At 40.7% G+C, this 12,055-nt stretch overlaps 1 protein-coding gene across 1 annotated transcript in view; it reads left to right on the plus strand.

Annotated features, from left to right (window-relative positions):
- nup210 (nucleoporin 210) overlaps window positions 1-12,055 on the plus strand; it is a 54,824-nt gene that overhangs the window by 24,327 nt on the left and 18,442 nt on the right. Inside the window, exons 10-27 of the mRNA XM_061794275.1 lie at window positions 23-163; window positions 284-421; window positions 571-726; window positions 2,536-2,734; window positions 3,327-3,472; window positions 4,297-4,515; window positions 4,799-4,972; window positions 6,904-7,096; window positions 7,287-7,393; window positions 9,437-9,541; window positions 9,889-9,990; window positions 10,129-10,257; window positions 10,506-10,633; window positions 10,713-10,848; window positions 10,928-10,990; window positions 11,425-11,604; window positions 11,686-11,766; window positions 11,873-12,004. Of these exons, the coding sequence (XP_061650259.1) occupies window positions 23-163; window positions 284-421; window positions 571-726; window positions 2,536-2,734; window positions 3,327-3,472; window positions 4,297-4,515; window positions 4,799-4,972; window positions 6,904-7,096; window positions 7,287-7,393; window positions 9,437-9,541; window positions 9,889-9,990; window positions 10,129-10,257; window positions 10,506-10,633; window positions 10,713-10,848; window positions 10,928-10,990; window positions 11,425-11,604; window positions 11,686-11,766; window positions 11,873-12,004 (2,529 nt within the window). The remainder of the gene's footprint in view (window positions 1-22; window positions 164-283; window positions 422-570; window positions 727-2,535; window positions 2,735-3,326; window positions 3,473-4,296; window positions 4,516-4,798; window positions 4,973-6,903; window positions 7,097-7,286; window positions 7,394-9,436; window positions 9,542-9,888; window positions 9,991-10,128; window positions 10,258-10,505; window positions 10,634-10,712; window positions 10,849-10,927; window positions 10,991-11,424; window positions 11,605-11,685; window positions 11,767-11,872; window positions 12,005-12,055) is intronic.

Here is a 12,055-nt window from a genome sequence, read left to right on the forward strand (position 1 = left end):
TTTCTCCCTCTTTTTTTGGCAGAATGTCCATATTGACTGTGTTTTTCCTCTGGAATACTTTAACATTTTGCACTCTTCGCTGAACGGATCTTATCATGGTGTCAAAGCGATCAAAGACGGCCTTAGTGTCTTTGATGCTACATTAAGAGCTGTTGAGGATCAAGTAAGTTTGGTTTATACTTGTTCACATTTTAACTAAAAAATTACAAGTGTTAACCTTTTGTTCCTCCCTAAAAATTCAAGAGAGCTTGATCATTTCCTGTGTCCTCTGTTCTCTTTTTAGAAGGGTGGGGTCCACCCACTCGCCAACCCAGTCCACAATGAACAGGATGTTGAAATCTATAACCCTATAGTTCTTAGTCCCAGTATTCTCACGTTCCCTTGGCAACCCAAGGTCGGCGCTTATCAGTACACAATTAAGGTATCATTCATTAGTATGAGGAAGATGATGACAGAGTTGCTAGCAAAACTGTTTTTGGCAATTACCTCTCATACTGTTCCATTTATATTCAATGTCGCTGAAAGGTGTCACTCTGTGTACCTAACTGTTTTTCTCAATGCTTTGGCTAGGCAACAGGCGGCAGTGGAAATTTCAGCTGGTCTTCCTCCAACACAGGTGTTGCGACAGTGACTGTCAAAGGCGTGATGACGACAGTCAGTGACATGGGTGTCAGCATAGTTTATGCTCATGATATGCGCAACCCACTCCACTTTGGAGAGATGAAGGTATGGTGACTCTCCCAGTGCCTTTGATATTTTTCATCACATTTAATTCTGAATTGTGACTTTATAATGTAGTCTTTAAATACAGTAATGACTATAAAGCTGTTATGCATGTCAGTCGGTGATTAGCCTTTTCAAGGAGGGGGGTATTTTTTTTCTGCCTGCAGTTATTTACTGATCCAGTGAAGAAGGTTGGAATTTTCACCACATACAGGTCATAGGTGTTCAACCTTAGCAGAACTCTGCTCTCTACGAAGTGCTGTTGTTGTTTTTGTATGAGCATAACTTTTTTTTTTCCTCTACTAAGAAAAGCAGTGGAGCTGGTGTCTTGTATACAATGCTTTTATAATAAACTACAGTACAACAATAATTTAACAATATTACGAAGCATGCATGTTATTATATATATATATATATATATATATATATTGCAGTGGTAATCACATGCTTCCTCCACTGAGGCTAAAATTTAAACTGCACCTTTCATGTTAGCATTTTCCAATTTTGTTAGCGTCAGCTCTCCTTTATTGAAGGGCCAGCACACTATAAACCCTAGTGTTAATCTGATAACCCTATTGATACTTGATTATTCGCTGCTCAATTCATCTTGGTATTATGCCAATTACACAGGTGTAAATTAATTACAAATATACAATGCATATAAATACATACTCTTGGTCAGATCTTGTTTTTGTTTGTTTGACATGATAGAGAATGATGCTGTGTTCATTTTGCAAATTTTGCTCAAGTCACTTGATTTAGTTCACAGTTTGGCAGGGATATTACTCAGAGATAACATACAAAGTCAATCTTTAAAAGAATAAAATGACATTTTCTAAATCGTTTGCTCAGTTTGGCCGGACGGCCAGCCCTAGGAAGGGTTCTGGTCATCCCAAACGTCTTCCATTTCAGGATTATGGAGGCCACTGTGCTATTAGGAACCTTAAGTGCAGCAGAATTTTTTTTTGTAACCTTTGCCAGGTCTGTGGCTTGCTACAATTCTGTCTCTGAGCTCCTCAAGACAGTTCCTTTGACCTCATGATTCTCATTTGCTCTGACATGCACTGTGAGCTGTAAGGTCTCATATAGACAGGTGTGTGGCTTTCCTAATCAAGTCCTAAAATAAAAATAAAAATAACTACATATTTTGTCTTTGTAGTGTATTCAATTGAATGTAGGTAGAAAAGGATTTGCAAATCATATTCTTTTATGTTTGACACAAACTCCCAACTTCATTGGAATTGGGGTTTGTAAATAGGAAAATATATCTTTAGAAATCAGCTCTTCCTTCTTCCTCGTTACTAAGAGTGTTGCATTTGTTAATACACACACATTATAGAGTGCGTTTTATAATGTCAGGCTGTATGTGATAAGTGTTTAATGTTTTTAGTACTAAGCAACACAAATGGTTGCTTCAGCTTGGTTCCTGAAGTAATGGCTTTTTAATTACAAGTGAGAAGGGTTTATATGAATGCAAATTTATATTGTTTAATTTCATTAGAGTATTGAAAGCAAAACTACACTTTTGAGAGCTGATATCCAGTTTTAGCAGTGTACAAACCTTTTGCATTTGGAGCTGCAGCAATTTAACTTTTACCTAATTTATTAACCACAAATGTTTAATACAGTATAGTATTTTTTGAAAGCTATTTAATAATTGTTTTACTTAAAAAGGCCATATGACTATTTTCCATTTCCATTCTTTTGGCTGTCAAAGTTGTTACTACGATTATTTAAGTTACTTTGGAGCGTTATAAACTGAATTGTGTGTACACTCTCATTCCAAACTTTGATACTGATGATTTCCTATAGGTATACGTCGTTGAACCTGTGGCAATGGACTTTGCTCCCTGCCAAGTGGAGGCCCGAGTGGGCATGACTCTAGAGCTACCGCTCAGTATATTAGGCCTCCTGGAGGAAAAGGGGACGGAGCGTGTTGTGTTGAGTGACTGCTCCCACTTTGACCTGCAGGTTGACGAAGAAAGACAAGGCGTCTTTCAGCAGCTTGAAGGCGAGTCTGCAGATGCATTGTGATGTGTAACAGCTGCTTCACCGTTATAAGATAAATTCCTCCTCTTTTTGCCAGTTGCTTCTTCTCACAGGAGAACTGCCAAGTGAAGGTCACTAACTAATGGATGCTCGTTCATGGAGTCATTTGTTGATCATCCTGTTTAGTACAGTTTGTCAGTGCAAGGTATAACTGTTCACAAGTTGTCCATCTGGACCAGATGGGGTCATTTAGGTATATCATGTGTTTGAGGGTCAAAGTGCAGTTTATTGTGCTTTGTAGTGTCCTTAAGTGAAGCTGCCTTATTTGTTTGTTTTTTTATTTATTTTAGAAATAAAACCAGCAATAAATTGAATACATCATTGAGCTTTGTTCACCATCAGACACATTGAAACAGTGAATCTTTTCAAATTGTCATTTTTTTACAGCAAAGTTTTCCATACTTGGCTCTCCCATTATTAATTGAAAAAGTAAGCTGTGAGAAACAAGTGTTTTTTTAATAGGGAAAGAAATGGGTGTCTTTGTGAACGGTTATTTGTCCATTGCCCCTTTTTTTACTTCCATGTGCACTAAGACTTGTGTTTCTGCTTTGCAGGTCATCTGGCTCCAGGCAAGGGCCACTGCAGTGGGGTGAGAGCCAAAGCCCTGGCTCCAGGCTACACCACGCTCTCTGTCAGCTACACCCACGGCAACGTTCACCTCAGTGCAAAGATCACTATTGCAGCTTATCTTCCCCTCACTGTGAGTATGAAAAAAAATTAAAGCATCTTCAGTATTGTAAAAACGAATCATTTCCTTGTGAGTAGTTTTTGTTCATCTCTTGAATGTTACAGGATACCAACAGGGTCCAGATGGATCGCAAATGTTCCCTCAAGCCATAGTTGTGATTCTTTATTCTTGTCTCAAAGGCCAATTAGCATTTGTCCTCTAAGGCAGCAAAGCTACTCGTGAACACACCTGCACATTCATGCACACAGCCTGCCCTCACAATCAAGGCAGAATTGGGATGATCAGTGATTGTTCAAATGCTCCCCTCTTGAGTATCTTCCAGGCTCTATGCATTTTAATTACGCATTATACGCTTGCTAGTCTGATTTATACAAGTACGCCCCTACTGCATAGGAATGAGACTGGCTCTAGCAGTTGTAGTTGGATACAACATTCAACTGTATGACATGTCTTGATGAGGTGACAAATACGCCTGTGTGGAACATTTCAATACTCCTGAAGTACACACAGATTTGCTCTTGCTGAATGTTATTTCCAGTTTACAGCATGCTTTTTGATTCTACACTTGTTACTTTTTGAGTCATTGACCTTTAAACTATTGCAGACATTCTAATGATGTTTGTCCACTTAGTTCTGCAGAGATTGACCACTTTACTATCTTGCTCTGCTGCTACATAGCGCAGGACAATTTCTCACTTTTGTGTTACTTGAATTAGCGTTTTGATAGTAAATGAATGCCTGATAGCCTATTTAAATTAACAAGTTTCTTTAAAAAAAACAACCAATGAAAAATATTTGTTTTAATTAAAATAATTAACTAAATTGTCATTTGGCAGGCGATTGACCCCGTGTCTGTGGCTGTAGTGACTCTGGGTTCCTCGAAAGACATGCTGTTCCAGGGTGGGCCTCAGCCTTGGGTTCTGGAGCCCTCTAAATTCTTCTGCGACTTGAAAGCCGAGGATGAAGAAAGCGTGAGCTCAACTGTTACCAGCCCACTGTCCCATAATTACGACCAGCACTTGGTCAGTGCAACCTGCAAGGCATTGGGAGAGCAGGTAACATCTCCATACTTACAAAATAAGGTTGTACTGTATAATGTGATGTTGATACTGGACAGGCATGACTTTTTCCTTATTTTAACTAAACAGTCAATGCTTAAAATTCTAGCTTTAGATTCTACATGTTTGTATATAGCATTGGCCACAGCATTGTTTAAACATACACACTTCCAATCCAACAAAGTATTTAGTAGCTAATACTATTCTGATAGCAGAGAAAGAAATGTGTTATCCATGATGACCCACCATAGCTTTGTAGTTATACATCATAATTGTGCAGATGCTGGAGGTGAGGGTGAGTAACAAGGCCAGTGTGACCAACCCTTATCCTGCTGTAGAGCAGGCATCTGTAAAGTTTGTTTGCGCTCCTCCGTCACGCTTCACCCTGGTCCCAGTGTGCGCCATCCCACAGCTGGAACTGCCATGTCCTCTGTTTCAGCAGAACAAATATGTGGTACGAATGTTATTTCCTCTTCCTTGATTTTAAAGTCACCTCACTATTGTCATGGTGCTACTATGTGTAAAATGATAAAATGTTTTCATAAGTGATTTTATACGTGTATGTGTGTATATTTATATATGTATGTGTGTATAATATATATACATGTGTATGTGTGTATATATACGTGTATGTGTGTATATATATGTGTATGTATATATATATATATATATACACGTATATGTATGTATACATATATATGGGACATATGTATGGATGACCGAGCTTCTCTCTCTATATATATATAGATAGATAGATAGTTAGTTAGTAGGCGTCCAGGAGGCATCAGATGCCCGAGCCACCTCATCTGGATCCCGTCAATGCGGCGGAGCAGCGGCTCTACTCTGAGCCCCTCCCGGATGACCAAGCTTCTCACCTTATCTCTAAGGGAGAGCCCGGACACCCTGAGGAGGGAACTAATTTCAGCCCCTTGTATCCGGGATCTTGTTCTTTCGGTCACGACCCACAGCTTGTGACCAAAGGTGAGGGTAGGAACGTAGATCTACCGGTAAATTGAGAGCTACGCCTTTCGCCTTAGCTCCTTATTCACCTCAACAGACCGATACAAACCCCCACAGGACTCCACGAGGGACACGGTCGAACGCCTACTCCAAGTCCACAAAACACATGTAAACTGGTTGGGCGAACTACCATGCACCCTCGAGGACTCTGCCGAGGGTGAAGAGCTGGTCCACTGTTCCACGGCCAGGACGAAAACCACACGACTCCTCCTGAATCTGAGATTCGACTTCCTGACGGAGCCTCCTCTCCCGAACCCCTGAATAGACCTTACCAGGGAGGCTGAGGAGTGTGATCCCCCTGTAGTTGGAACACACCCTCCAGTCCCCCTTCTTAAAAAGGGGGACCACCACCCCAGTCTGCCAATGCAGAGGCATTGTCCCCGATGTCCACGCGTGTCAACCAGGACAGCCCTACAACAACCAGAGCCTTGAGGAACTCTGGGCGAATCTCATCCACCTCTGGGGCCTTGCCACCGAGGAGCTTTTTAACCGCCCACAACCCCAGAGATAGGAGAGCCCACCTCAGATATCCCAGAGTCTGCTTCCTCATGGGAAGGCGTGTCGGTGGAATTGAGGAGGTCTTCGAAGTATTGTCCCCACCGATTCACAACGTCCCGAGTCGAGGTCAGCAGCGCCACATCACCACTATATACAGTGTTGATGGTGCGCTGCTTTCCCCTCCTGAGACGCCGGATGGTGGACCAGACTTTCCTCGAAGCCGTCCGGAAGTCGTTCTCCATGGCCTCACCGAACTCCTCCCACGCCCGGGTTTTTGCCTCAGCGACCACCAAAGCCGCCTTCCGCTTGGCCAGCCGGTACCCATCAGCTGCCTCAGGAGTCCCACAGTCCAAAAAGGCCCGATAGGACTCCTTCTTCAGCTTGACAGCATCCCTCATCGCTGGTGTCCACCAATGGGTTCGGGGATTACCGCCACGACAGGCACCGACTATATTACGGCCACAGCTCCGGTCGGCTGCCTCGGCAATAGAGGCGCAGAACATGGTCATTAGAACTGTGAGGCTGACGCTCTAACCAGTCGTCCACCGTGCCGCCATATATACACACACACACACACACACACAAACACATATATGTGTGTGTGTATATATATATATATATATATATATGTGTGTGTGTGTATATATATATGTGTGTGTGTTTGTGTGTGTGTGTGTGTGTATATATGTGTATTTGCTTACTTACGTATGTGTGCAAGGTTCGAATCAAATGGTCTTGCATCGCAGGTAAATATACTTTATCCAAATATATATGTATCCATACATTATATATGTAAATGTGTGTGTGTGTGTATTTATAGATGTACGTGTGCATTTATAGATGTATATGTATGTTGTTGTTTTTAAGGTGCCAGTTTCAAATTTCCGCAACTCAATTTTGGATCTTGGAGCGTTTGACCAACAAGGGCGAAAGTTTGACAACTTCAGCTCTCTGAGTATAGTGTGGGAATCAACCAAAGTGTCCTTAGCCAGTATCGAACCTCTTTTACCCATGACGCTTCAACTTTTTGAGGATGAAAACAAACAGATGAAACTACATGGTAAAACTTTGTTTTTAAAAGTTGTGGTTTGTTGTTATGTTTTAGAGACCTCAACTCAGATTTCTCATGATATTTTGGCAAGGAAGGTATAGCTGAATTGAATTCCCAGACTTTCATTTCTGTAATTCTTAAATGACTAAAAGTATTGATTGTTTTTTTTACAATTCCTTTCACTTGTCAACTGCGACAGGACGGCAGACTATCGTTGTCCATCGTCAGTCAGGGATTGCTGCCATCACAGTGACAGCACTGGATTACCAGCGTTCACATATCAAAGCAGCCGAAGTTCATAGTCGAGTAAGTTTCAAATTTTATATTTCGTTTGATCATTGAGCAGTCAGTTTTCCCTCCATGCTGTGATCGTGACCCAGTGGCCTGTGCAGTCGTGAAATATGTTAACACCCTCTTCAGTACATATCAGCTATATAACTGTAACAAATTCTCAAAGCTGCAGTGTTTCATTTCCACTTTTAAGTAGCCTTTTATTATCATGGCCCCATTTAATGGTTGCTACCACGAGGTAATCTGCAGCTGGACAAGGAAAGGCGCATGTTAATCCAGTTGTAAATACACCGTGATTTCCTTGGGAAGGAACTGCATTGAAGATGCCTACACAGTTTATTCATTTTTTCAGCAGTTTTGCTCACATTTCTGTTTTACATACATTAGGTCACGTTCATTCATCCTCTGTCTGACAAAAAAATATATCAGAATTTCTTTTGACATTAAATTTGCAGCTTCTCCTCTTTGTGGAGAAACTACAGTCGATGTCACTTGATAGTTGGAATCCATGAGAACAGACTCAGTCCAGATGCATTATATTCTACAGGTCCATTAATGTTCAGTTTTTATACAAATAACTAAGAACAGAATGTTTTTTTTTTTTAGGTGTAGGACTTTAACGCGTTAATTGTGAGTAATTACAAACAAATTAGTTGGCTTAAAAAATGCAGGCATTTTAATCAGACATTTAAGTCCCACCCCAATTTTTGGATTTGTTGTCAAATGTATGCACTCTGTGGATTGACTAATGTACCATTTTTGCAATAATTAAAAAAAAAACAAAAAAAAAAACATTATGTTTGTCTATAACATTTTGACTCGACTTTACACCGATTATCAGCCTGATCGGTATCGGCCGATAATTAGCATATTATGCTGATCGGCTTTAATGTCATAATTCACTGATCCGATCAATGACCGCAAAAGACATTTACTCCGCGTCGCCATCGTACACAGTATATTTGAATCCAAAAGCTAGTTTATTTTTAGCCTTGTTGCGTGTCTTTTGACGTAATACTGCAAATATCTGACAGCCAATAAAGTTATTTAAAAAAAAAAAACATGTCAGCAGTGTTGGAGAGACAACAGGTAATGCCGGATCAGACTACAATACAAATTTGCTCTTTCACGATTGCACTATGTCAGACTACTGCTATAAAATCGTGTATTCCGATACCACCGCAACCCGTTTTTTACGGTCATTGGGCTTTATCTTGTCAACTCAAATGCGACCGGATACATGCGTTACCGTGGTGACGACGACAAGTGTGGATCGCACCGACTGTATTATAAGGTCAAAATGGGGAAAAACGTGTGTTGGTGGTCACCGGTGCTCAGGACAGGAGAGGACGTTCGTTTAAGGCTTGCTTGAGGTATGTTCACGTACTTTTAATACGATACGGCTCGCAAGCAGTCAACAAAAACGTTATGTAGCCTAGCAAGCTAGTGCTAGCAGTAACGGTTGTACGTAAACATGTCGCCGTTCTGTCTAATCATGCTCTAAAGTTTCGGTTTGGGTGAAGTAACTTAATTACAATAAAGTAATTACAGTAAGTTCGCACCCATTATTTCTGTCATCTTGTAGTGTTGGTTTGATTTGACTGATTAGAATACACGATCTGACTAGAGCAATGATTTCCAACCTTTATGAAGCCAAGGAACATATTTTACAATTGAAAAATCTCACGGCACACCAACAAACAAAAATGTCACAAAAAGTGGATACATTAATTACTGTATGTACTTCCTGCCATCTAATAGAAGACCATTCATTTGTTTTGGCTGTCACTATGCCTCACTGGCATAAATAGATGAACAAAGAACACATTTATGAAGCAATTAAGTACACAAGTATATACAGTAAATGAACAGGTCATTTAAATAGACACATTGCTCCCTCTTGTGATCAGATCGGTGATCGGTTATTGTTTTTTTAAACTCGCTGATCGACCCCAAAAATCCTGATCGTGTAAAGGCTAGTTTTGACACACTATCATATTTCTTTTGATATAAATGTGTGGTATATATTTATTCTGTTTCAACTCTTCTTCTGGATAGGATGACACGTTTACCCCTGTCTCAGCGACATTGGAACTCATATTAGTTGAAGATGTGAATGTTTTTCCTGACAAATTGACCATATACAACCATCCAGATGTGCGGGTAAGAGATTACTGCTCAATTACTGTTTAGTCCATAATTTGATATTAAGTATTGTTTACCCTTGCAAAAGATTTCATCCAAGCATGTTTGTACATGCTCACTCTTCTCAATGGGGCCCCGCTTGCCTGATCCTTGGTAATGAAGGAGACATGTCCGGGACGTGCAGGGGATAAATAGGAGTTTATGAACATTTTTTAGTATGCATTTGTGGTCAGGTTCCCTTTGATGTGACCAACAGAGCATGCTCAAACATGCAAGTGAGCCTGAATTGTGCGATGAGTTAGTCTTATCCCATATCAATTTTGAGTTAAGATTAAAAGCAGCTTGACTTGTGGTTTTCCTTACAGGTTAACCTTGCCCTGCGAGAGGGGTCAGGCCATTTTTTTATAAATACCAGTGTCAAAGACATTGCAGATGTCGTATTGCAGGACACCCAAGGAACAGCTCAGGTATGTGGGGGCATCTGGGATGCTATTCGAGTGACTGAAGGAAGGTGAAATAGAAATTCATAGTTTAAACCCACAAGTGATAACTAATTATTCTCCTGCCAATTTGAGGATCTCCTCTGGATTCCTTTTTCCCCTCAGGTTACCCCTATCCAGCCAGGTGTGGTGCAAGTGATGGTTCATGACCTCTGTTTGGCATTCCCATCTACAGCCAAAGCCACAGTGCATATTTCTGACATCCTGGAGGTGAATGTGAGAGTTGTCGACAAGGTCAGTTTCCAATCTGCTCATTTCTCATTGTGAATAATGCTGGAACCGCTCGATCTGGTGATACTTATTACAGTATAAGTAATACACATTCCATACATGCCTCAGTGGCACTCAGTGTTTATGCTTTATTATGCTTAACTTCTAATATTCATGGGGCTCACTTGGTCTTAACGTGCTCTGCTTTGCCCTTCCTGTAAACCAAATTCGTGATTTCCCCTAATGCCTGGCTTCATTTGTCTCATTTACAGGTGGAAATTGGTAAATCAGTAAGATGTTATGTCAGAGTGTTGGATGACAACAAGAAGCCATTCCCAGCCAGCTATTTCCAATTCATGAAGTTGAAAGTTAAGGCAGCATCTTCAATAGTCTCATTAATGTAAGTGATATGAATCTTGATATGCTGTTGTTGAAAATATGTAAAACTTCATGGATGCGTCTTAATGTCCCTTTTCCAGACCAGCAGCAGAATCTACAGAACACGACACTGCAGTTTACCAAGTAAAAGGTGTTTCTATTGGCCAGACAACTTTGTCAGCTGTCGTAGTGGATAAAAATGAGAGAAAGTTTTCATCTACCCCTCAACAAATTGAAGTATTTGTTTTTTGTTACTTAACTCATTATCATGACAGCTAACATACAAACTATTTGTAAGCCATCTGTTTCTTAATAGGTATTTCCATCGTTCAAACTCATCCCCAGGAAAATGACTCTGCTGATTGGAGCAATGATGCAGGTGTGTGTGTGCGCCCGCGCTACTGATGCTTATGCTCACAGCAGGCAGCCTCAGTTTAACCTGGCAGTAGAGTTCATTTGGTCCACAGTCAGTCTTCCAAAAGGGACCTTTGCCAGACTCTCTCTGGAAAACAGCATTGGTCTCATTGGTTTCCTTTCCAGCTCTTCTTTCAGTGCACTGTTGCACTCATTAAAAAGCACTGCTATCTAATCAGGACGCCATCTAATTGCACAACATTACAAAGGTTAATATACCCAGCTGATGTACCACTTTAGAAAGTTTATATGAAAGGTTCATCTCATGAGTTCTGCTTCCAATTATGTCATATTATAGTGAACAGCCATAAGCTTTCTGAAATTGGGCCCATAGTGTTACATGACTAAAATGTCTTTTGTTAAAAACACATTTTTCTGTCAAACTACCCTTGTTTCTAGATCACATCTGAGGGTGGCCCTCAGCCTCAGTCCAACATTCTGTTTTCCATCTCCAATGAGGACATCGCTTCTGTAAACGGCATTGGTCACGTCAAGGGTGTGACCATTGGTAACGTTACTGTGACAGGACTCGTCCAAGCTGTTGATGCTGAAACTGGAAAGCTGGTTGTTGTGTCGAAGGTAAATGATGTGATGGGGTGTTGCATGTGAGTTTTCTTTTAACAGATCCAATTGCAAATTGCAATTATTCTGTGTGTTTAGGATCAAGTTGAAGTTGAAGTTGTGCGTTTGACTGCCATTCGAATTAGAGCACCCATTACACGAATAAAGACAGGAGCGAAGGTACATCTTTGTGAATGTACATTTTAACAACTCCTGTTTCCGTTGGAACAAATGTTTTAGAATATGGTTGGCATTGTCCCTTATCTGATCTAATTTCCTTCTGTAGATGCCTGTTTATGTGATGGGTTTGACCAGTAGCCAAACACCCTTCACGTTTGGTAATGCTCTGCCTGGACTTAGCTTTCACTGGTCCACGACCAAAAGGGACATCCTGGATGTCCATTCGAGACATTCTATGGTATGTTTCTCTCTCATAGGTTTTTGCACTGAGCTGTTCCTTTTATCAGAC

Source organism: Phyllopteryx taeniolatus, chromosome 1 (genome assembly GCF_024500385.1).
Source record: "Phyllopteryx taeniolatus isolate TA_2022b chromosome 1, UOR_Ptae_1.2, whole genome shotgun sequence".
Taxonomy (NCBI): Eukaryota; Metazoa; Chordata; class Actinopteri; order Syngnathiformes; family Syngnathidae; genus Phyllopteryx; species Phyllopteryx taeniolatus.